Raw genomic sequence first — 25,730 nt, 5'->3', positions numbered from 1 at the left:
GCCCTTTGCTTCTCTTCCTTGGCACGTCTTCACCCAGCGGGGGTTGGCAGCCTAGAAGAGAAATGAACTTCAGCCTGTCCATTCAACACCCAATGAGTGTCACAGCCAAGTGATCGTGGAGAGAGGCAGACCTGCTGGCTTTGTCTTCCGGCCCTGCAGGGAGATTTTTGGGCGCTACACGAGGATTCCCGCGATTACACTCAGCGTCCGGGTTTTGCACAAAAGCTCCAGTAGATGCTTTCTGTTCCCTTGTAATATTTAAAACGTTGCAGAGGTTTAAGTATTTACCTAGACTTTCAGGGTCTCGATCCTTCCCACCCCTGCCTCTACGCACAGACGGGTGACCACTCTTATCTTCTGGACGAGATCCCATTCATTTGCCCTTTCTGACGCGGAGTGCTGCCTGCGTTTTTCTCCAGCCGGAGCTCGATGAGGCCTGGCGGGCCACACGCTGGCTGGGCAGGGGCGCGCACGCGTCGGGCGCCGCTGGTTGCGCATCTGGCGCCAGAGCGCGCCCCCTGCGCTGTGCCCGCCGCAGCCGCGGCCCAGGGTTGGTGCTCTCCAGTGTGCCGGGCGCTCTCTCCCCGCGCGGGGGCACTAGAACCCTCGGAAGTGTCAGGCACTGCGGTGCATTTTCCCAGTTCCTTTTTAAATGACTGCGGAAAAAGAGACTCTCCGAGCCGCAAATGGGAAGACGGATTCTCAGACAAGGCTTGCGAATGCTCCGCAGCCATCATTTAACTGCGCCCGCAGAACAATTACGGTTTGTCACCCGACCCTCCCGGATCGCCTCGTTTGTCCCTAATGAGACCCTGAGGCCCTGCTAGTGCTGGGCTTCTCGGTAGCTGGATTCGTGTCGTGCTCTGGGCAGCGCGGGCGCGGGGCAAGCGTTCGCGCACACCCGCGCACACACGAAAACGCGCAAGGTACGGCAGGGGAGCAAGGGCTTTGGGTGACACGCATGGGGGTGGGCATCGCGGGGAGTGAAGCTACGATCTGGGAATGGCTGCATCCTGCCAGGTTGACGGATGAGAGAAAATGACGCGGCGCCACACATCGGACAGGCCAGGGTTGCGGCCGCGCATTTAGGGAACCCAATACGCGTCAGGCGCGCTCCTTTCCCCTCACAAGTCTCTATTTCCCCGGCGTGTGATGCCAAAAAAAACAGCAAGAAAAAGACCTACTTAGAGGGCTAGAGTTGCATTTGGAGACTACCCTTCCTCTGCAAAAGCGCCAACAGAAAGACCCTCGAAAACCACGGATCCCCAAATAGGTGGCCCGGAATGGGGGCGGTTATCCTTGGTTACCGATGCTGAACACGTTTTGGTGTTTACAATATTTATTTATTTTTAGGATAGCTCACCCTCCCTTTTAGGCAGGATGGGAAAGGAAAACGCAGCAGGGATAGAGAAGGGAGGGAGGATTCCTATAATAAGAATCAGCGCATTTTTCAGAGCTGAACCGAGCCCGGTTTCCATTTCAAAAAAGGAGACAGACTCTACTGCGATTGTGGAAGAGATTACGGTGTGAATTAGGGACTGGTAGGCGTTGAGCGGCCAAACAGTCCATCTCAGAGGTACCTGGATCTAAACACACACACACACACACACACACACACACACACACGCGGCACGCGCGTCTACATGTCCAGGATGTGTGCGTGTATGCGCGTGTGTGAACTCCCACATGCTGCTGCTGTCTGCTTCTGACCAGTGGCACCGATGCCTGCCTCCTCCCTGCTCGCCCCCAGATTCCCCTCCCCTCCCTGTTGCTTTTGTCTGGAGGGTGTTATGGGTTTGTGTGTGTATGAGCGTGTGTGTTTTTGGATTTCAGACTAATTTTCTGGAGTTTCTGCCCCTGCTCTGCGTCAGCCCTCACGTCACTTCGCCAGCAGTAGCAGAGGCGGCGGCGGCGGCGGCTCCCGGAATTGGGTTGGAGCAGGAGCCTCGCTCACTCCTTCTCTCCTGCTCTCCGCGCTCAGTGCCCAGAGACAGGAGGAGCCTGGACCCAGGCGCCGTCGGCTGGCGGTAGGCGCCGGAGCCCGGGTGAGCAGCGCAGACAGTGCCCTCCGTCGTCTCGGCCGTCACTGTCACCCCTGGGCGGCCTCGGCGGCTCACCAGGTGGGACCGGCCGCGCCACCTGCCCGCGCCCCCTCTGCCCAGCGGCAATGACAGATTCTGCAGCATCATTCAGAGGCCCCGTCGCGGAGCCATCGCCGCCGGCAGTTCCTTCTTCCCCTTCTAAGGGGTCTTCTCCTGGCCTGTGCCATGGAATCCTGTCTCAGGAACCCTTGCCCTATTTCCCCTACCTCGACCTCAGGCTTGGAAAGAGGGTGGGCACATTGGTGGCCCCAGCGGTGTCAGTGCCATCGAGGGGCAAGTTTATTTTTGGGGTGGGAGCTGGGCACTCATCCATCCAATCTCCCGGCTGGGGTCCGGGTGGGGGTGATGCTAGCGCGGACCAATTCGTGGTGTTTGGGGTCCTGCGCTCAGTCTTATGCGTGTCTATTTGTCCTCAGCCCCGAGGTGTGTCCCGAACCCCAGAGAGCCTCTAGCAAGAAGCCTGCGCCCTAGAGAGTCCCGGGAACGCCGCGGGCCGGTGCCCAGCGCGCTGGGCCATGCAGTGGCGGTCGCGGCGGAGCTCCAAGCGGCGGGAGCGCCCCCTGTGAGACGGCCCAAGATGCCCCGGCGGCTGTGAACGGTGCTGCCCACCAGGACACAATCAGCCCCGGACACGCTCGGCTCTGCGCGCCCGCAACCAGCACGGAATAGAGAGCTGCGAGCACGGCAAAGACTGCCCAGCATCGGCAGGAGAGGCCGGCTGGTGCAGCCCAGGGACACGTACTCAGTCTGACTCGGGCTGGCACTGGCGGCTAGGGATGTCGTCCTGGACGAGGTGGCATGGACCCGCCATGGCGCGGCTCTGGGGCTTCTGCTGGTTGGTTGTGGGCTTCTGGAGGGCCGCTCTCGCCTGTCCCACGTCCTGCAAATGCAGCGCTACTCGGATCTGGTGCAGCGACCCTACTCCTGGCATCGTGGCGTTTCCGAGGCTGGTGCCTAACAGTGCAGATCCTGAGAACATCACCGAAATGTGAGTTCCTGGTCATCTTTCTCCTTCCTTCTTCCCTGGCCCGGAGGGCTAGGGCTCGCCAGACCGGTCCGTCCTGGCCATGAACGTTGTCTCAAGTCTGGGGAGAAGTCAGAAATGAGAGTTGCAGGGCTGGGCCATCTGTCAGTTACCTGTCTGTTTCACTGGCTTGGGGCCGATAACGCGGGAAGAAGTTTAAAATAAGTTTTAAGTATACATGTCAATAATATATATATAATTGACATGGAAGGCATTCCATTGTACTTTGTATTTCAAAGCCCTGCTGTGTGTACTTTAGGATTTCCATATGCAATAACTTAGTTTTGGATATTTTTGTTTCATAAGGTGCAATGTGTCTGTTGTGTTAGGAGAAGTTCCAGTAACATTTACTAGAAAGGAGGTTAAGATGATTAACTTTTTGAAATCTACTGAAGGAGATTAGAGACCCCGTTAACATTTTTTTTCTGAGGTTTGGCATTCACCAATTTCCCTTTTCATTTTATAGATCAGATTTTGCTTAGGAGATTGCATCCAGAGATGGCCTTGAAAATGATCTGTAAGAGGAGAAGTTCTGAGTGTTGAAATGCACTCACTCAGAAGGGAAAATGTGATCGTTGGAAGCCTAAAAGCCTGGTCTGATTTAATTTGGACTTGACTTCCCAGAGATATAATTTTTAGACCATTTGGATTATAAATCTTAATTGCCCATTGAATATTTTCCCAGGAATAGGTTGGATGATCGAGCAGTGTGTAGTACTCAGATGAATGCTGCCTTTAGCATGGGATCCCATACACCCCCAGGAATGTTTGAGCTTGTCCTGATCTGATGGAGAAGCAGAATTATGCATTTCTATCCTCCTCTTAGGATGACTTGTGACAAATACATTTCCAAGTAGAAATCTACCAGTCCTTTCTCTAGCATTCCTGTCACCTCTTTTACAGGTGATTGTTTCCTCCCCACAAGGGACTTTGCCATTTCATACATTTTGTTAACATGAGATTTTATTCATCCATGTAGAGGGTTGTAAGGCACAGTTTCTCTCGGGTTTCCTTACGGTGTTTGATACTGAGATAGGCAGCCCTGAAAGTAGGATTTGGGCTGTGGCCTTCCGGTTGGCAAGTGCGCATGCATTCCCCACCCCCCAACAGAAAACGCACACCCTATTTCTGCCAACGTAGTTGACCAAGATAACCTGTTTTTTCATGTAAGTAAGAGACTTTCTTAGTCTCTGATGTTTGTTCTGCTGGTGATGCTCTGTTATAAGGCTCGGGCAGGAGGGACAACAGAACGGAGGGGGTACATGCAGGCCTAGCAGTGCTGAGATGTACTGGGTGCAGCCAACTGTCAGGTTGGATCCAGGATGCTTGAATCTCAATCTTTTTGGCAAGGATAGCAGCAGACAAGGCTGGAGCAGAAGGGTGGGTAGGACCCCAACCGTCCTGGCCCTGGGCTAAGCTGGTCTAGGCTGGTCAGAGTGTGTGTGGCCTTTTGTCAAGATCTGTGTCTTTTTCATGAGATGGGGTGTCAGTAGTCGGATGGAGGAAGCCATGTGGAATTCAGAGCCCTTCAGACTATTTTGAGACCATAGGGAGTGCCTTCGTGCTGTTTTGCTGTTGTTTTTAAATTCTGTATTAGACGACAGATCTATAAAGAAAGAGGAAATGAGATAGGGCTAATCATTTTCACTTTAATGCTTTTTTCACTTTAATATTTTAAGGCCATAATCAGAGAAAAAGAAAATAAAACTCTTTTTAAATTAATAAGTATTATTTTAAATCTTAGTGGTCCTAGCTGCCTGATTTATATGAAATCAGTAGATTTGAGCAGAGCTTTTTTTTAATATCAGTTTTCACAATTCCTGTTGTTTCTTATATCTGATAGCAGGTGCCTACTTTTTAGGCTTTTTACAATTGGTTTTTTTGGTTATATTTACCAAAGCAATTGTCACCGTTATTTATTCAATAATGCCACTCCCAATATCTACTCTTATATTTTTCCTTTTGATTGAAAAATTCATTGAGATTGATTGAATTGAGAGTATGTGGGAATAAGTGTCCAGGATGGGGAATTAGGCTGGTAGATGTGAACTCTGAGAAAAAGTGCATTTCTCTGCTCTGTCCCTCAGCTTTGATTGAGCCCATCCTGTTTACGTCCCAGGTGTCTTTATCTATAAAATATATCAAAATCCTTGTTTGGAAAGCACTTAGTATAATTATTTTGAATTCTGCTGTTTTAATATCAAAATGACATCAGTGGATGAGCTTGTTTCATTCTCATCCTTATATGACACCATCTGTGATCTTTATCTTACATATTAATATTTGCTTGAACAGCTTAAATTTTTGGCCAATGGGTACCCGCTACAGTTGGAACCGAATTACAGATTCTTTTTTTTTTTTTTTTGAACTTTGTTATTAGACCCAATGGTATTCCTAAAATAACCTGCTTTAAAGTTATGGTTTAATGGTGTTTAGCTGAACTTACATGTTTCTATTTTTTTTTTTTCAAATAGGAATAATGTAAGCAAATAAACTGATTATAATGTGCTGAAGCAACAGTTTACTGTATCATTTGAAAATGGTATATCTTTTAATGTCTATATATTGGGGGAAAAATATAACCACTGTGCCTTTAGAATTCAGAGAGAGGCCATGGTAGAGCATTTCTTAAGTATATGTATTAATTAATTAAGAGATAAGGTGTTTTTTTTTGTTTCTACATGCATATTTTAAGCAAAAATGACGTTTTATTTTCAGTCATTGTTTGACCCTATTTTATTAAAAAAATCTCCCATCACAGTATCTGTCTCATCCACTTTACCCACTAACATGATCTAGATCTAGAGCTGTATCTGTGTCCACAGATATACATCACACTTACCCATTATCACACTGCTGATAAGTTCCAGCTTTTATTTGGAGATGGTTATACCAAAGCTGTGCTAAATGCAATTAAAAACCATACCATTGTCACATATAAGTGGAATTGAAGAGTAAAGCCTGTTGTTGGAATTATGTAACCAGCCATTTAAATCTCAGTTTTAGCAAGTGCCAAAATGCATTGCAAAGGACAAGTTCTGTCTCACATAAATAGTAAGAGGCACAGTTAAAATAGGGCATGTATTTATTTATTTTTTATTGTGGTCAAAAACATATAACAAAAATTACCATCTTAACTATTTTTTATTGTACCATTCAGTAGTGTTAAGTATATTCACATTTTGGTAAAAGGGCATGAAATTTTATCTTGCCCATATTTTATGAAGACCAACAATGACCTTTTTTTCTCTGAATTTCTTGGGCGATAGTCTCTGATTTTGGGGTAATGCTTGGAGACAAGTCTAATAGTTTTCCTCTTAGTACAACACGAATAGAATTTGCAGCTTTTTCTGCCAAAGCTTCTATGCGCAATTCGTTGTTGGCTTGTTTAAGCAGCTGTAATGTTAAGTCATTAGTACATTGATTTTGGCCCTCTCACCTTAGTAAGTTTTTCCATTGCAATTAATTGTACTAACAACAACAACAACAACAACAAAACAGTTCTGGCATTTGTAAAAATTCAGTTAAAGGCACTAGTTTTTATTACTTTGATATTTACTTCTAAAGTTCCTCCTTTGGAGGTTCTAGAAGTTTGAATTGTACTTTACATGTATTTAAGAACAACAGAATAAGTTTTGAGTGTGGTTACATAGGCCACACTGGACTTGTTAATAAATAAGGGAGTCTAATGTATATCATTCATTATTTAATACAACTGGCAAGCTGGAGTTGAAAACATGCTGTCTTCAAAGTGAAGGTATTTACAGAATTCAGCTCAGTACTACCATTTGGAAGTCGTCTTCATTTCGTGCCTTCCATCTCTGCATAATGGAGGTTTTTATTACATTGGGTCAAAGAATTGAAAAGCCCCGTGACCCTTCTGACCCTACTTTCTTCCACCTCCCCCTTTCCATCACCTCTCATTGACTATCCGGGAAAATGTGTTTGATTTTTTTTTTTCCTTCTTCTCCGAAAAGTGATATTTCCTTATGGGAATTCCGAGCACTGGTGGTAAGAGAAGAGGCTGGGTTATATGTTAGTACAAGCAAGTAATGGGAAGTCCAGATAATGTGGTTACAGCTCCCCAGCACTGAGTTTAGCTCTGTTTAAGATCTTTCACTGTTTTTATTTTTTTATTTTTTTTGTATCCCATAAGCCTCTGTTTGTGTCTATTTCAGTATTCCCTTGTAAAGACGTTTACTAAGCTGAAAAGTTGGCTGAACAGCTGAGAGTTGAGGTCTCTTTCTCCCTAGGAACATTCTGTATGATCTCTTTGACTATATCTAGGTCGTAGGAGTATAAAACCTAGAGTTTTTTTGTTTAGCTGGGGAAAGGGAATTGCATTTTTTTCTTTTCTTTTCTTTTTTTTGTGTGTGTGTTTGGTATTAAGCAAGTGTCTCTGGTTTTAACTCATTGCTCTTCTTGTGTGTTGGGGAAAGAAACATTATCAAACCGTGATTGAATACCATACACTGACATTATCCCTGATGAACTTTACCACTGTTCAGGAAAGCTTCTAAGTTCAAAAACTACAGAGAAGGATGTGGCACTGAACCTACTGTCCCTTGGAACAGTGCCACATTTTGCTTTTCCTTGATGTGTATAAATCAATAGGATGATTTTGGGGAGAGATTATTTAGGAAGGGCAAATTTTTACTTGTTTGATGTGTGTGAGAGAGAGCAAAGGAGAGCAACTCAACCTTGGATTATTAATAGCTGATTGATCATTTTCATAATCTACGTGGTTGAGCTAGTTTAAAACAGAAATCCCACCCTGCACCCTCCAGGTGGCAGGGATCTGAGCCCTGCAGTGGCCTGATAATTGTAGCTCTATATTTAATTACTGATTGATCTCCATTCAAAAAGGCAAAGATCCCACATCATCAGGGGGCCTTCTCACCATTTACTTGGCTCTCTGGTCTGTACAAAGGATTGGGAAGTCATAAATATTGGTCTCGGAGATGAAGGAGTGAAAGCTTGTGAATGTTATAAACCTGGGAAGAAAAGTAAAGCATAGGTATGAAATTTACTTTAGAAAAAACAAAACAAAACAAAACAAAATACCAAAACCCAAAACCGTATGTGATAGAAAGGTGGTGTGGAGTTACCGGATCTGGAAGTAGCTCCTTCAAGTCTCTGGGCCTGAGCTTGTCAGATGTTAACCAAGGGCTTTGGAGTCAATGCTCAGACAAGTTTCTCCTGGCTCTGAAGTTCCACAAAGCTTCAGTTACAGAGGTAATGCGGTTTATACATCAGCTATAAAGTAAAGGGTGGTGTGGAGTGTTCAGAGCCTGGCAGTGTGAGAGTCTGAGGACTTTTGGTGTCATATGTCACATGTGCATATTTTCAGTGTCTGCTCTGAATTCCCCAAACTGTGTCTTTTTAAATATGAGCTGCTAATAGGCTGCTGGCATGTTACTGCTGGGCTGATGAGGCCGAAGTCACAGGGTCACTTAGAATCAGGACCACGGAAGGAGAAGGGCTTAGAAATGCTCTGCTGCAGCCCCCTCTGCATGACTTACCATGAAGTGAGTCACCTAAGGCCATGATGCATTAAAGACATCGTGGGGACTAGAAGGGCTTTCGCCAAGCATCCAAAGGAAATGCCTTGGCCTTTACTTTGGGGGTGCCTCCCCTCCCTTCCGTGTTCTTGGACTGAACCTGAGTCCAGCCAGCCATTTTAGAAGCATCGGAGATATGAAGACAAGCTTAGTATGGCTAAGTCTGTGCAAACCGGTTGCTACTGGAGACAAAGCAATTAAAAAGTGCATGAGCTGCTAATCCCAAAGACATGACTTTGTCTTCACATAGGAAGTAATACACTTTTTGTTTAGTTTACTGTGTTTTATTCTTTTCTTTTAATTTTAAGTCTTCCTCTTTACTAGGCAATTCATATAAAAGTTAAGCTGCAAAGAAAAGCCGTCATGAGTTAGTAGCAGTGAGGGATGCTAACCTATGCCTGCTGGGTCATCTTGGCAGGCTGGGGTTGGAGTGAGGGCAGAGCAGACAGCAGAAGGAAGGCCACTGCCCTTGCAGTCTTTGCGACAGTCAGGGCTAGTTATGTAAGTGGAGGAACCCACAGCCCTTTATCCAAAGTCTGCTTTAGCTCCCATGAAAGTACTGTGGCTGGAGAATACTTACTCTTTCCTCCCTTCTTTTTTCCCCCTGGCTTCTAATCGCCCCAAGATTGATGGCTGAGCTCAGTGGCTGAGCCAGTGGGCAAGCTTAAGGGTTGTTGACTCACATCCAGAATTCATTCTGCTACCATTTTGTGTGTTGTCCATGCACTAAGGCTTTTCCAGTGACAACACGTTTCTGAGACATACCTTTGGTTTCACACAGGGCTTCTCCCCAGGGTCCTAAAAGGCACTGTTTAAAAACTCTCACTGAAGTAGGTGGGAAGGTCTTGACAGCCTTGGAGCGACTGTCAAGTTGATTGGCGTGCCCGGGGCTCTCTGGTCAAGCAGAGTGTAATTTGGGTTAGATCCCCATGTAGTGTCTTGCTTAGAGCTTTGTCTGCTCAGCCCCACTTGCCCAAATTTGGCCTTCAGAGCACAGGCAGTTTTAAGAGAAGTGTATAGATTCAAATACACAGTCACAAGTGAAACAGCATGGCAGTGGGAAGGAGGTGGACTGACATGTCACCTCATGTCTTTCCCTTTCCATCATCATCCTCTATTAGAAGATGTATTATATACCATTAGAAGATAAGTGATTTGCGTGCCTGTAGGAATACGGCATTTTCTAGTATGAAATAAAAAATATTAATAATTATACACCATTCAGAATCCCTTTTTTTATTGCGAATAAGGACCACTTGCTATTTAGCACCTGTAATCTTCATATCCTAACAATTATCTGAACACACACACACACACACACCCCAGAACTCTTATTAGTATGTGTACGATGTGTCTATGAATATCTAAATATATGTATAAAACTCTACTAGGTGTGGTACTTTCAGACTTAGCTATCTTGAACTGTAAAATTTTCCTAATAATTTAGGATTTACTTCCTTAGACCACCCAGACTTTTTAAAAATCAAGATGTAATTGACAACTATTATATTAGTTTCAGCTGTACAACATAATGATCCGATATTTGTAGTGTGAATATTGTGACATGATCACCACAGTAAGTCTGGTTGATATCCATCCCTTCACATAGCTACAAGATTTGTTTTCTCGTGATGAGGACTTTTAAGATCTACTCTCTCAGCAACTTTCTAATATACAATACAGTATTATTAACAATAGTAACCATGCTGTACATTGGATGCCCACCCAGACTTGTAACTTTGTTATAATCATTCTGGCTTTCTCTCCATGAGGACCTGATGGGGGTTTTCTCTGAGGGAAGTATGTGAGTGTTATTAGCACTTGGCTACTCAGAGACCCCTGTGTCTACCCTTTTTGATCAGTTCTCAACATAAATAAAAATTATATTACCAGTGAAATATATATATATTTTTTTAACAATTCTACAACAGTCTAATTTAAGCCAAAAGATATTAGAATTTTGGTTTCAACCTCTGAAATGTAGTGCAATCTAAAAAGATAGGGTCTTCTAAACTAATTTTTGTCACAGAAGTTGTTTCTATTTCATGTGCTCCAGAATCCCTTGCTGCAACGCGGCAGAGGGCCTGGGCCTGATGGGTGCTCACTGTGGGACAGCTCGCTGGCTTCTCTTCTCCCGCCTTGGCTTACGCAGCATCTGTGCAATGTGTGTGCAGGGGTGGGGAGTGGTGGGCGAGAGAGCTTGACATGGTGGCCTCTAAGCTCTCTGGCAAGGTATGATAGAAAAAGCACCTCGCTCCAAAAAAACCCAACCAAACCCAAACCATAACACCCTTTCTAGTCTACTCCCTGTTTCACTTCAGAGAGCTGCCACCCCAAACTCCAAGAGTGGTGTGGAAAATTTTGCTCCAGGCATGTTTCCTTTGTACTCCTTAGCCTTTTCTTGTTGTGACTCTTCAGTCTCCTTCCTGTTTGTGGTGGTGTTTCTTATCCCCCTCCCCTAACTTGCCTCTCTCTCTCTCTCAATCTCTCAATCTCTCTCTCTCTCTCTCTCTCTCTCTCTCTCTCTCTCTCTCTCTCTCTCTCTCTCTTTCTCTTCCTCTTTCTCTGGTAGGCATCAGGCTGCAAAGTCCCTTTAATGGATTGTGAAGAAATCGTGGGTTGTAGGACCTTTGGGCCAATCACCGTGATTCCCAGTGAATCTGGCTTGATAAGGTTAACACAGTCAGAGAGGCAGCAAAGAACAGGAATTTGTTGTAACTGAGAGGGGCCCTGGGTGGGGAGATGGTAGGCCTCACATCCACACTCTCACAGTAACAGAACCTGGAATCCTGGCTAAGCCATTTAATCTCACCAGCCTGAGCTTCTTTATCTTGATATTGGAGGTTGGGTCTTTGATGGATGCTAACCCCTGAAAGGCTCTGTGGTTCTGAATCAGTCAGCCATGGGCACTCGTGTTTCCTTTTCTGTTCGGAATTCAGCCTTGTGTTCTCCCCTGGGCCAACCCAGAGCTTGCTCCAGTTGTCATGGTGGCTTAAAGAGCAGAAGTTCAATCTGTGAGTTTTCTCTGAGTCCAACTCTGCAGTTCAGGTCAGATGGCTTTGCAGGTCACCAGCTCCCTGCTTCCTGGGTGGCAGTACTTCTATGGTCTCCCATTAATCAAAACAGTCTTTTATTTTTTTTCTTAGAGATAGTTTCCTTAACATGTACTGTCTACCTGCACTTTCAGCAATTCATCAACTAATCCACATGTTCACATCCGATCAGACACCGGCTCCCAGGTGTGTGTTCTGCCTTTTTCAGCCCATCTGGGTCCACTTCTGTGGATGGTGCTCTGGAGGATTGCTAACTGGCTTGCGTCTGGCCAGGCTCCACCTTCTGTGATGCTCAAAGCGGGAGCTTGCACTAAAATCAAATCTCATCTTTCTGCCCATCACATTTTCCTTTCCCGCTGGCTGGAAGAATTTATCACACGTTCCCCAATTGTCACGTGGGCTGCCTGCCATCGAATTCAAATTTCCTGCAAGCGTTAGTTCAATTCAACTAGTGTTTATTGAGGCCAACTGGGGTGCCACAGACAAATAAGGTAGTGTCTTGAAGCAAGGAGCCCCTGAGTAAGGGGAGCGAGGGATGCATAAACATCTAATTTTAATGTAATATGATGGGGACAGTCAGTACACATGGGAGTAAAGCCTACATTTACATCATAATTGTTTCAGCTTCAGCCAGACATGGGGCCATTTACAAAGTGTTCTTCCTCCCAAATGTGCATGGTTCTCACTGTTTAACAGTGGGAGGCATAGATGTGTAGACTGGATGTGAGCAATCCCCACCCCCTACTTTGCTTGTAACCCAGCTGAGTTTTGTTGTTTTCTCTCTGTCAATTTTTAATGTTCTTGTGGGATTGTCCACTCATTTTCTGTTTGAGCAAGCTGCTGGCGTTTGAAACTACCTCTCCCTTAGGTTACGATGGAAGGGCTGGCACTCCTCATGGCTGAAGCTAGTCATTCCACCTCTGTTACAGATCTCATCCTCTTCAATTTTTCTCTATTAGCAACTTCCCCTCTCATCTATATTTTCAACCTCTTTCCTTGTAAATATCAGAATTAAATCAGGACAAGGTCTCTCCCATCTTAGACAAGTTTTCCTTCAGCACTATTCCCTCCCACTCCTTCCATCCCTCTTTAGTCCCTGCCCTTTCCCCTCTCCCTTCAAAGCCTGATATTCGGAGACTGGTCTGTATTCATTATGTCTGTTTCCTCACCTCCTAATCTTGTCTCAATCCATGGCTTCCTTGAACTCGCTCTCCACCGCTGTTCCCAAAGACCTCCATGGGGCATATTTCTCTGTTCTTCTCTTGCTTGCTTCTTAGCAGAACTTGGCCTCATTTCTCATTCCCTCCGTCTTGAAGCATCCTTTTCCTTTGGTGTTACTGCACTTTCCTAGTTTTCTCCCGGTCCCTCGATCTGCTGCTTCTTAGTCTTACTTGTGGGCTCTCTTTTCTCTGCTCCTTTGCTAGATGATATCCCTTGGGCTTCTGTCCTAGGGCTGCTTCTCTTCCTGGGCTGTCCCTGGGCTATGTCACCCTCATCCTCAACTTCTGTTGTCTTCTGTGTCCTAATCATGTTTCCAGCCACTATCAGTGATGACCTTTGGGCTCCTATGCCTACTGAACATACTCTTGGATATGTCACAGTGTGTCACACTTGACATTTTCAAATTAAATTTATCATCATTATTCCAAAAACATCGCCAGCATTCTCTATTTTAATGGATGGCACCACTGTTTACTCAATAATACAGACCAGAAACCTGGATTCTGCCCTCTCTTTAACCCTTATATTCATTTAATTATCATGTCTTGCCAAGTAATTACCAGATTTTTAAAATGTGTCCAATTCTTTTGATCTCTACTGCCTCATTCATTGATTCATTCAACAAATATTCATTGGGGTGGGCTCTGTGTCATGTTAAATACTTGGGAGATGGTGGTGAGAAAGACTGACCTGGTCATTTCTTACCAAGCTTGCTCCCCTCTCGGAGGGGAAACAAACATCAAACAAGTACTTACATAAGCAAAATAATTAATTCATTCCACCATAATTTTTACCTAAAATGCTGCAACTTTCCTACTCGGCATCCTCACCTCCAGTCTTGCTTCCTCTCATATGCCACACTGTGCTGGAGTGGTCCTTCTAAAATGCTGATCTTATCATGTCACTGCTTCTAATTGCCCTGAGGCTTCCCATGTCTCTTAAAATAAAGTTCAATTTTTTTTTATTTTTTTATTTTTTATTTTTTATTTTTTTGTTTTAAAAATATAAAATCAGGTTGTCAATATATTGGTGTGTAATAAAACATATAGCTGTCACATGGTCTCAAATACACAGATCAGCATTACAGTTGCTTTCTACACCAGTAGATCTGTAAAGGAGAACAAATTATAACTGGAAGCTTGCTTGGCAATCTTGGAATTAGAGCAAGGGCACTTAATTCTGTATTTAAAATGTTAAATGGTATTAAGTTAAGCTTGCCTGACGCATCCATCTCCATAATTGAAGTGCCTTCACAAAGGGAAGGCAGAACTTGAAGTACTTGGCCCAGATCTGTGTCCCCCGGATGGACACTCCTTTTTCTCTCCTTCATTCACTGCCCAGCACCAATTCTGATTGACACATTCTTTCTTTGGAAAGGTTAGTACCTTTAGCCAAGTTTTGCTCAGGCCTGGGAGCCTTTCAGATTCTTTAAAGTGATTTTGCAAATCTTTTCTCTGAAATGCACTGATTTTATTGTATGGAATTTTATTAGTAACGAGTTTTTTTAAAGAAATATTTGAACATGATAAGAAATGCAAGTGGTACAAAGGAGTGTATCATGAAAAGTTAGTCTCACTTCAAATCCTTCAATCCCTCAGCCTCCTTCTCCAGTAGAAACTTTGATTTTAGTTTGTGAGTCTGCCTCCAGAATAGTCCACTCACATAATGAGTACAAACGAGTACATATCTATATCTTTTTGTTTGTACACAAATGGGGAAATATATATACCTTCTATTTAACTATACCCACTGTTCTGTGTTTTGGTATTCTTTTACTTAACAATGTATCTTAAATATGTCCCTATATCAGCGTATGTACCCCAAACTTCTTTTTTTCACAGCCCCACAGTGCAGTAATCCATTGAATGAATCAACTATATTTTACTAACTTCCTGTTAGAACAGGCTTGTGTGCAAGTTCTTGCACACATGCATGATTTTATCTGTAGGAAAAGTTCCTAGGATTTGAATTGCAGGGATATTTGAAAGACATTTGTGATTTTGATAGATATTCCCAAGTTGTCTTCCAAAAAGGCCACATCATTTTATTCTGCCCCCAAACTGGAAGCACCTATGTTTCCACAGCTAAGCCAATACTATTAGGTTGGTGCAAAAGTTATCACGGTTTTTGCATTTATTTTTAACCTTTTAAACTGCAATTACTTTTGCACTAACCTAATATTTGTTATCAAACCTTTTGACCTTTGTCAATCATATTCCTGGGAAATAGTATCTCCCCATTGTTTTACTTCATAATTCTTTAATTATGATCCATGTTGAAAGTCTTTTTATATGTATGTAAGTCATTTGTATTTTTTTTTTTCAGTGAACTATGTTATCATATTCCTTAGCTATTTCCTTTTTCTGTTGGTTTGGTGGCCTTTTCAGAAAATTGATTCATAAAATCTGTTTAACAATAAGAACATTTATACTTTGCCTAATGTTTTGCTTGTCTTGTGATGCTGATTATGGTATTTGTTCTTCTCCCCTTTCTCCTCCGTTATCTCTATGGCTTCTATATTGTAAACGTGGCTAAAAAGAGTCTTCTCCTCTCTAAGAGTATAAAATAAGTCTCCTATATTTTCTTTTACTGCTTTTACTTTTTCATGCTTTTGTGTTTAAAGCTTTGCTCCATTTGGATTTTTGAAATATAAGGAGCGAGGCAGCAAAAAAGTTGTTTCACTATTTTTTGAAGATAGATTATCAGCCAGTCAGGTCTCTTGACACCATTGCTTATATAATTCAACCTTTCCATCACCAATTTAAAATAATAATTTGATTGTATACGAAGATCACCTTTGTATTTGGGCCTATTTTGGGACCTATCCTATTCTGTCAATCAGCTTGTCTATTTACATGCCAGAACTAAACATTTTTTATCTCCTAAAGCTTCATATTACAATTATTTTTCTACTTGAAGTATCAGTCTTACTTACCAGTCTACACTTTCAGAATTTTCAGGATTAGCCTTACATGATAATTTTTCCATATGAATTTTAGGAGACGCTTGCCTAGCTCCACCTGCATTGTCTTGGTATTTTAAATGAAAATAGCACTACATTTATATATTTAAACAAGTCTTAACAGGTCTTAAAAGCGATGCATTCTCAAAGTCAAACCTCTAGGCTGTGTCTTGACCATGTGTTCTGATATCTTATAAACCCCTGTATTTCCCAGGCCCAGCACAGGTCACTTAGCATCACACATGCATGCTGGCTTCCTGTCTGTACACACCACTAGACTATACACTGCATGAAGGCGGGACCACGTGGCTCTCGCTCACTGCTCTTCCCCGGCACAAGGCACAGTGTCCTGGATCTCCACATTGCACACATCACCATGGCCACACATATTTCCCTATAAATCTCTCATTTAGAGTTCCAAATAAGAGTATTTATTAGTTGTTCTTTGGACTGTAAATATGTAAATTTCTAGACATGACTTTTATGAAGTCATCAGGTTAAGATGTTTCTTTAAATAAATAACCTCTATGGAATTAAACAGCACCACATCGGTTCATGCACAGTAAGAAATCAATTTATTGTAGAGACATGGCATCGCTGGAAAGGAAGAAAGGCAAAGCTTTGATGAGGCAGGCTGATTCTGTATCCAACAGGAAGGAGGGACAGGGAAGCAACGGGAGGATGAGGGCAAGTAGATGAGGAGAGATGCACAACGGGCCAGCTCAGCAACAGAGGTAAATCCAGGGAAAAAGATCCATTCCAGGGACATCTGATTCCAGCAAACAAATGGGTCTAATGAGAAAGAGTTGTGCCTTTTTGTGGTGTAATGACTAATAATGGATATTCCTGTGGATCAATTGCAGTTTTCCCTGTGACTGCATTGATGGTGCTTTACTTAAAAAGTGATTCTGGTGTGAGATTTCAGACGTGATTTATTTTTCTTGTGATATGGATGGTAGAGACTGTTTTTTTTTTTTTTTTTTTTTTTCCTTACAGAACTGCAGACATCAGGGGGTACGAAAAGATAGCGTGTCAGGTGTCAGGTCCAGTTTAATATCCCGTCTGATATATATACTTTTGTGCATTTGCAATCAAGATGCATTGGGCTGGTCCTATGAATGTTTCATGGAGTTTCCTTTACATTTATAATAGTAACACTATCAGCATCTTAGAAATTTTGATAGTTGTTTGCAAAACGGATCATAAAACAACTGATAGACATATGAGATTGAAAGGCTTTTAAAAATAGTGTGGGGAAGTATATAGGTGAACAGATTGTGTTGAATGATCCAAAAAGATAATTCTCCCTCGATATAAATAACATTCATTTATTTTGTGTTTACACGATACAGTATGTTCATAATATACATACAAATGAAAACAGTTTAGACTCCATATATATATTGAAAGTTAAATTTTAAAAAAGGAATGGGCATTATAGAACCAACATATAAAGTTTAACTCTGATGAGAAGTCTTATTTTTGGTTGAGTCATTGGCTCTCTTGGTAAGCCTAGGTGACTCTCTGGGATTTAACTTCTTAGCCATTTCATTTATTCTTTTCGGAGAATTGCTCTCTCACCAATAAAAAATGTCTGCTGGAGTTTAACTGCCTGGCATCTTGAAGGTGCTCTTGAGCCTTTTATTTACCTCAGCTTACCCTAGAATTCATTCTGTCGTTACTCTCCTTTCATTGTATTTTATATCTACAGTTCAGAAGGTAATAGATCTTTGTTGACAAAGTCATTTCAGCTATGCTGAAGGAATTGACTATTTATACATGCGCATGTTGATTGATTGATCAATTTATTCATTCATTTAGTGAATTAGTCAATCAACAAATATGTTTTGAACATGTCCTCTCACCAGGCAGGCAGTTTTCTGGGCCCTAGGGGACAAGACTTAGGCCAGCGCTTACCATTTGTATGGTCTGTTGAAGGAAACTGACAGAGGTTCCCAGTCAGATAGATCGGTTCTCTCCACAGCTGTGTGGACAATCCATCCTACACATCCAAACCCCATCAGCACCATGGCAGACAGCAGCCTTGGACCTCCCCTTCCCCCAGACTCTTGTGCTAAGGGCATGCACATCCATAGCATGGCAGGCTCTCAGGAGGACAGATCTGCAGAAAATGCCTACACAGTTCCCGGGAGTGCACTCAGGGTCTTTGAGTAGGGGATTCTGGGATCCTACGAGGTCAAGAATGGAAGGTGCCATTTCCAGGTAGAAGCATCCTGTTGGCCCTGTAGTCTCTTTACCTCAGAGAGAGGCCCTAAGCTGGAGGAGTGCCAGAGTCAGGGCCTCTAATGGGCCTAGGTCCACTGTCCAGAGATAAGGGCACAAGGGATTTGCTCCTCTGCCTTGTATCTGGCTTCTGCATCTGGTACTTTTGTGCTATGATGATTCTCTGGAATAGAGGAGGTACAGGGCTAATGCCTTGGGAGTATGAAGTGCGGTGGCCAGGATATCTAGACCACTCCTCCCACTGCAGTGTCCCCCTGTCTTCAGAGGAATTCCCAAGCATGGGGTCCATGTTTCCAACAAGGGCAGCACATGCAGAATTTCCTCTCCTGACTCATGTTAAAAGTTTTGTAATATCACAAACACAGACAGACCTGCAAAGCACAGGTCTGTCCTCAGCAATGAATGGGGATTGTTAAACATCAGCAGCTACCAGCTTCCATTTTTCTCTCTTCCCTGTAAAGATTTTATTATTGCCCCTGAAAGGTCTATATCTGAATGTGATATTTTAAGAATAAGCTCATTATGGCTGAATTCATTTTTTTTACTGGCACCCTAGGAAGATCTTAGGATTTTGAAAACTGTGCCTAATAAGTTCCTTGCCTCATTATTTTTTTTCCTAATCAAAAAATCACTGAATATGTCAATTGCTGAACATAGGTGGATCTACACATGAATTTTTCATTTTCTTAGGGAGTTTGTGTAAGGAAGTGATACAGGTTATGAAGCAGGATCATTTGGTGGGTTAAGAGCTTCACTCTGAAATTTGTCTGTCCTTGCTACGTTGGATGAGTTATTAAAGCTCTCTGTGTCTCACTTTCCCCATCTGTAAAAGTGGACAATAATAGAACCTTTCTCATTGGGTTAAAATGAGCTGATGCATGTAAAATGCTTGTACCAGTGCCTAACACATAGTAAGAGCTTGGCCGTTAGTTTTTATCTTTTGGGTCTATCCTCACTGTATTTTGAAGGAGAGTGGACTCTATAGGGCTGGGGAAGGACCGAAAAGCAAAAGAATCTGTGTTGAGTATGGCACTGGACAGGCGCAGGGATTAAGGGGACAGACGTAAAAGTGTCTTGGTTCCCTTTACTGCAGCCATGGTGTACCCTTTCGTTTGTTTGCTTATTTCTCTCATCTTGTGGGACATGTGTGCTCAGCGGTTTGGGGTATTGACCAGTTGTGTGCTGTGCTGAGCAGCCATGGGTCAGATTTAACCACTATGATTCAGGTTGTGGTCTTTGTTCTGCAACTTTGTTTAGTTCAATGGTCCTGGTCCATTACATTTATTAGGCTTTCTACAATAGCGCCCCTGGACTCTGGAGGCTATCAGTCAGTTTGCACTCCATTTTCTCTAGTCACTGTCTTTCTCATCCTTTACCTGCAAAGCCTTTAAAAAGTACATGGATTTTTTCTTTTTATTAAATTATGGTAAATACACATCTTAACCATTTTTAAATGCACAGTTCAGTGACATAAAGTATATTGAAGTCGTGCAACCAACACCACCATCCATCTCCAGAAGTCTTTTGATGTTGCAAAACTGTAACCGTATTCATTAAACAACACTCCATTCCCATTCCTAGCTTCTGGCAACCACCATTCTACTTTCTGTCTCTATGAATTTGACTATTCTCAAAAATATATGTCTTTTCAAACAATGACATACTTTGAATTAAAAGTTTTTATAAGAGCTTCGTTCAGGATTTCAAAATTCATTTGCACTTTCTTTCTGCAAAGTAACTGCTATTTTTTGTGGCCTTACACAACCACTTATGACTGGGATCCCTTGCCACCAGTTTCTTTGCAGTTTAACCCCAAAGAAAGTAATTTCTAACCTTCCATAAAAGTGACTGAAGGTTAACATGGGAAGTGAAACCAGTGAAGATAAAATTGGAATTGTTCTTCATATTCTATTGCTCTCCTTACTCCCACAGCCTATAAATGTTGGCTGAAAAATTGTGCCAAAATCAAAACAGACCTTCACAGAGATCCTAAAATTTTACCACTTGAATCACTCTCTTTTCTTGACGTTATGCCTGATGCTCATTTTCCTCTGTGCCATGCTTGATCTACCCTGAAGTTAGCGCAGAAATATTAGATCCAAAAATTCTCTTCGTATGGAATGATTTGGCTTGACTGGAGGCCAAGAGCATTCAGAAATATGTCGTGCTGTGATTAGTGCTGATTTGAATGCTTCTTAGAATTCTTAATGCCTGGGCTAATCACTGGAAGTTCGTCTTCACTGGTCATAAATGAAACGTAGCAGGGTAAGAGGAAAAGACATTTTTTCAAAACGATAATGTATGTGATAGATTGGAGTCACAAGAACATTGCACTTTTTTTTCTAATGACCATTCATGCTGAAACACCAAAAAATCATGGGTGAAATGATTTCCTAATTCATTTTTTGAAAACAACTATAAGGTAATCCTATAGTATCAGCATATTAGTCATGATGGCCACTGAATTTGTATTGAACAAATATTAGAAATGTTACAATTAATCAGTGTTTGAATAACTGATGATAATTACTTTACACAATAAGGTTAATAAGGTGAAAATGAGAGGGAGGGAATGAGGAATAAAAAAAGAGAGAGACATGAACTGCAACTAACTCTAATGGTTGATATAGTTGCTGTAACTGAGCACAACAGTTGTTCTCAACTTCCTGGCAGTGAAAAGAGAAGCTCATTATTAGGAAGAAGAATGCCTACTAATTCCACAGGAACATGGCACTGTGTTCTGAAAGGAATTTCTTTGCAGGGACAATGAATGATGTAATTCACAGCTTTTATGAAAAATGCAGAAGTAGATTTCATTTCTTCTTATTGAGAAGGCCAGTGAAAGTTGGGGGAAGTGACAAGGATATCAGTTCTGCAAGGAGGCTAAAAGCGTCCAAAATATAATCTCCCAGTGCTGTGCTTATAAAATGGATCCAACGCAGGGTCTTTGTTTCCCATCCCCATACACCATTCGCAGAATCAGGCTTTGCTAGACGCTGGGCTGTGCATGATTTCAAGTTGCTCCTTTGACCAGAACCTGGAAAATTTTAATCTTGGTTGCTGGTTAAGGCAGATATATTCTCTTCAGAAACCAGGCAAGCAGATGGTGGGGCTGACATCCTTTGACAAAGACCAAGCAGCCTGGCCTGTGTGCTGATCCAGGTGGAAGCCACCCCATCATTGGGTGAAGATGAGCTGGGGAGGTAGCAGCGGGCAGATCCAGGCTTGCAGAGCAAGTAGCCGTTTGACTGCACCAGAACATGGACAGATGCTCAACTGAGACCGCAGGGTACCACCCACAGGGCACAGCAGAGAGGATTTTAATCGAGAAGCTGTTAGGGGCAGGTGTGACCAGCCGGCTTCCCAGCCAGAGGAGAGGAGAAACCCCCTCAGGCTCCCAGGGTGCCCCCAACCCTGAGAGGGATGGCCCCTCATTGGCCTGCCAGGATGAATTAGCTGCAAAGTGCAACCCAAGTCACACAGTGAGCTGATTCATGTTTGCGATGGTTTTCTATTCACCGATGTTAGAGGACATCTGCCCTAAATAAAAATTTTGGCTTAAACATAGCTTAAGCTTCCTTCTTGACAATAGTTTGGTATCAGGACCATTTCTCTCCTGGGGTTCTTTATCTAATATGGTCCAATGGTGTCATGGTACATGTTTAGCTCCTTGTTTTCTCATTTGCTGTGGCTGGTGATTGTAACCTATCGAAAGATCTGAGAACTAATGTGAAATATATACTGATATTAAGTCAATTAATTGGAAGGAAAACATTTTTGGGGGTAGGGGTCAGGAAAGAACACATTTGTTTCTCCTCCTAGGGACTTATTTACCACTGTACCAAGTATAAAATTACACTTGGCTCTGTCTGTGTCCATTTTAGTTAGTTTTTAATGACAGAGGAAGTTTCTAAAGGTTCTGGAACAGGTAGAAGTAGCTTCTTTTAAAAAGTGAGATATTTTTATTGTGGCCTGTGTGTCACTTTATTGGATGAAACTTATTTTAGGAATCTCTGTGCATGGAGATGACATTTCAATGTAGGAGAATAGTTGGAACATGGAAGTCTCAGAGGAAATTACAATCAAGAATTACGCCAGGTGTCATGAAATCCTTCTGTGGGCCAGTGAAATAGCTGAGGTTGGTCGGGAATGTGACCAACTGGAAATGTGCCCCAAGCCCCCAGGGACAATGTCAGTCAGCTCCCCCTGACTGTTGCCAGGAAGAAAAGCTAGTCACGTCTGGCAGACCTTCTGTTTTTTTTTTTTAAGAGAATTTGGGAATTTAGGTTTCTGAAATGTGAAATCTTCCCATTTTGTAAAGTTAGTGGCTAATAAGAAAATGTAGAAAAATAAAGGACCCTGTATTCTCTAGATCTGGGCTATATGCTGTCGCTGTGACTTCTGGTCAACCAGTTTAGTAAGGTTTACCTATCACATTTTTTTGTAGGCTGGGGTCCAATTCTAAGTCTGCATGGGAGGTTATCATTTAATTTAAGTCAAATGAAACTTACACTTTCCTATTGGAGACTGAGGTGTTTTATGTGGAAAGCCAACTTTAAGGTATTTTATCAGAATTCATTTTTCTGGTCTTAAATTGTAGTGTTTCTTTTTGGGAACCACCTTGTTGATAGAGGTAGATAAGAAAAAGCTATAAAAATACTCAGAGAGAAACCCAGAGTACAATTTTTTTCTTCATAATATTTTGCTGAAGTTTTCTTATAATTTGTGTACTGAAGGAAACCGAGACATTATCAAGTTCATATTTCCTCTCACAGATGTGGGCACTGGAGGCAGGGTGAGATTAAGCTCACCATGTAGTTAGTGACTAAATCAGCCCTCGAACCTTGCTCTTCTGATCATTATTAATAATAATTAGCATTAACTGAAGTCCTCATTTGTGCTAGAGCAGTTTTCTAATTTTTCCAACCAACCCATGAGGCAGTTACCATTGTTACCCCATTTTATAGACAAGGAAACTGAGGCATAGGGGCTTACCCCAGGTCACGTAGCTATTAAGAGGTGATGCTAGTGGAGTGTGTTTATCCCTCACACTTCACCACTCATTCTTTTCCAGGCACTTGAATTCTTAAATTCCCAGGGTATTTGGCTAGTCTAGGAAGCTGCAGTTCTCGGAGCTTGGCATTGTAGAAAATCTGAAGAAGATTCTTCATTTATCTCTTATTATAGCTCTCTGTAGATATAACATATGAGAGCATTCTGTAAAATGTCCTCATTCCTTTTCATTGACTGTTGTTTTTAGGCAGTGATTATTTGCGAAGGTCCATTTTGCATAGCTTTTAGAAGGTATTCCCTATTGAAGGTGCAGGATTTACAAGTCCACAGTCCTAGTGGTGTGGTGCAGTGTCTACGTGCTCAGAAATCAGAGGCAGGTAGTTCTGGGTTCCAATCCTGTTCTGGCAGCTATGTGACCTTGGGAAAGTGACCTGACATGACTGGGCCTCAGTTTTCTCTTTGGAAAAGTGGAAACAATCAAAGTGCTCTCCTGGTAGTATTGTGTTAACAGAGACAATCCCTGGGTACCCCAGTGCCTGGCACACAATTAACACTCCATAAAGGGGAATTGCCAGTGCTACTTCCAATGACCATGGCCAGAAAGCAGGCAGAAGTGCTGACGCTAACCGGCAGATGCTAGCAGGCGGGTCAAATTCAGCTTTTGAGCATGTTTGTTTGCTATTCTCTATATTCATGTCTTCACAGTTGGGGGTCGTACCCTCTTTTAAGAATGGAGCAATATACTGAGAAGTTCCTATTTCGAGTCCTGCTTTGACCCATCATGGATTGACTTTCAAATCTCTTTCTCAGCATTTTGTTGAGAAACTGAAGCTTCCTAGTTGTGGACTCAGGGAACAAGGGTAATTTAAAAAAAAACATGGATTATTATATTCTCTATGATGGGAATTTTACGATAGAGAGGACCCTATCAGAGTTGAAATGCCTCAGTCCATGGCTGTAAGCCTAGGCACACATCACAGTCTCTTGTGGTGTTTGAGTTCTGTCTACTTTTATTATATTAGCTTATTTATTTATTTGGTGGCGGGGGTCAGGGGTGGGCAGGGTAGTGGGAAGTGATTCCATTTTGAAGAGTGGCCATTAGAAATATTCACTGATGTTTCCATTTATTTCTGATGCATTGCCGAAGTACAGTTCAGTATAAGCTAAAGGGAAATTCTATTTTAGAGCAATACTGCGGTTAAGCTAATACACGCGAAGAAAAGATGCATTAGAAACCACTCTTTGTTACTTGGGCAGATTACCTGGAGGAATTTTTTGATAGGTTTTTAAAGCCAATGTGAGATCTTTTAACATGGAATGAGTACCCTTTCTAGGAACCTGTAATTAAAAAACGTTTCTGTGAATTTTTCCTAAAATTACCTCTTCTCTCTTCTTTTCCAAAAAGCCACTGATAAGCTTTTTGTTAAGCCCGAGGACAGGAAATTCTTCACCCTCAAGAAAGTGTCTTAGTGAAGGTCCTAGATGTCAAGTTGAGACTGGAGAAGCTTTGGTAGCAATACAAAATAAAATGGCAGATAGTATGGACTTTGCTTATATTCAGAATCTATATCTGTTGACTTTCTGAGCTCTCTACAAGGCCTGACCTTCATTGAAGCTTTCAGTGACCTGCCCAATCATATCTTGTCATTCCTTCCACTGTGCACTTGCTGTCCAGGTGCTGGTATATCTGCTTGGAACTGTCTCTTTTCTGCTCATCAAATACTGTTGGCAGTAGCACTCTCCCCAGAGAGCCTCACCTCCTTCAAGGTCAAGAACTATGGATCTGAAGATTCTTGGAGGACATATCTAGCCTTAGCATTACTGAGGGGTTTAATGGCAAATAAATGCTCATTTTACAAGGGCAATTAGTTTTTATATTAAAAAAATAAATAAGTACAGTAGTTGGTTTGAATATGTTGTATGCTTGTGATCAGAATTCACTGCTAGATTGGTCAAATTTTTTTTTCAAAATTACCTCTCTCTCCTCCTCTGTTAATGTCTTTACTTTGTTTCCTTGTTTTCTACAGGATGAATGAAGTCATTTTCTATTATTACAGTCCTCATTTAGAATTTATTGTTCACGCACATGTGTGTAGGTGTCTGGTCTTTCCAGTGGGATAATAAAAACTCCAAATAGAGGATACCTGGATCTGTTTGACTGCTTAAGTCAGCTGGTATTCCGTGAGCATCAGCTCTGTGCTAGGAAATGGAGATGCAGTGAGATGAATAAGACCCCTCCATTTGAGGAGCTGACAGTTCACTTGGGCAGTCGATAGGTTCATAGAAAAATACAATTGTTGGTATAAAGAACACCTCCATTTCTTCTTATTTTTAATTACAAAGTTAAGAAGTACAATAAATGCTTTAAAAAGCTTGCCAACTGATGGAATAAAAATGTTCTGATTAGAAAAAGCCTTTCTGGTGTTGTGTACAAATCAAGCAATGTTTCAGATGTTGTAGGGTTCCAGAATAGATTTAGGCAAATTCATTGAGATGGCCTTTGAATATGGGATCCAATTTTTAGGGCAGTAGATCGTGGTCTTGGAATGT

At 42.4% G+C, this 25,730-nt stretch overlaps 1 protein-coding gene across 6 annotated transcripts in view; it reads left to right on the top strand.

Annotated features, from left to right (window-relative positions):
• Positions 1 to 563: 563 nt before the first annotated feature.
• Positions 564 to 25,730, top strand: part of NTRK2 (neurotrophic receptor tyrosine kinase 2) — a 319,031-nt gene continuing 293,864 nt past the window's right edge. Inside the window, exons 1-3 of one of the 6 annotated variants that reach the window (XM_019750104.3) lie at positions 564 to 926; positions 1,834 to 2,045; positions 2,519 to 3,090. In XM_019750104.3, the coding sequence (XP_019605663.2) occupies positions 2,879 to 3,090 (212 nt within the window). In that variant the 5' untranslated portion in view covers positions 564 to 926; positions 1,834 to 2,045; positions 2,519 to 2,878. Of the gene's footprint in view, positions 927 to 1,602; positions 2,121 to 2,518; positions 3,091 to 25,730 lie in introns of those variants that run through there. The other 5 variants (XM_019750100.3, XM_074330613.2, XM_019750105.3 and 2 more) reach the window with 5 other exon arrangements.

The sequence above is a fragment of the Rhinolophus sinicus genome, chromosome 16 (genome assembly GCF_057876585.1).
Source record: "Rhinolophus sinicus isolate RSI-liver-muscle chromosome 16, RSI-T2T, whole genome shotgun sequence".
Classification (NCBI taxonomy): domain Eukaryota; kingdom Metazoa; phylum Chordata; class Mammalia; order Chiroptera; family Rhinolophidae; genus Rhinolophus; species Rhinolophus sinicus.
Note: the sequence above shows the minus strand (reverse complement) of the source record. Positions and strands in the feature narration are given on the sequence as shown.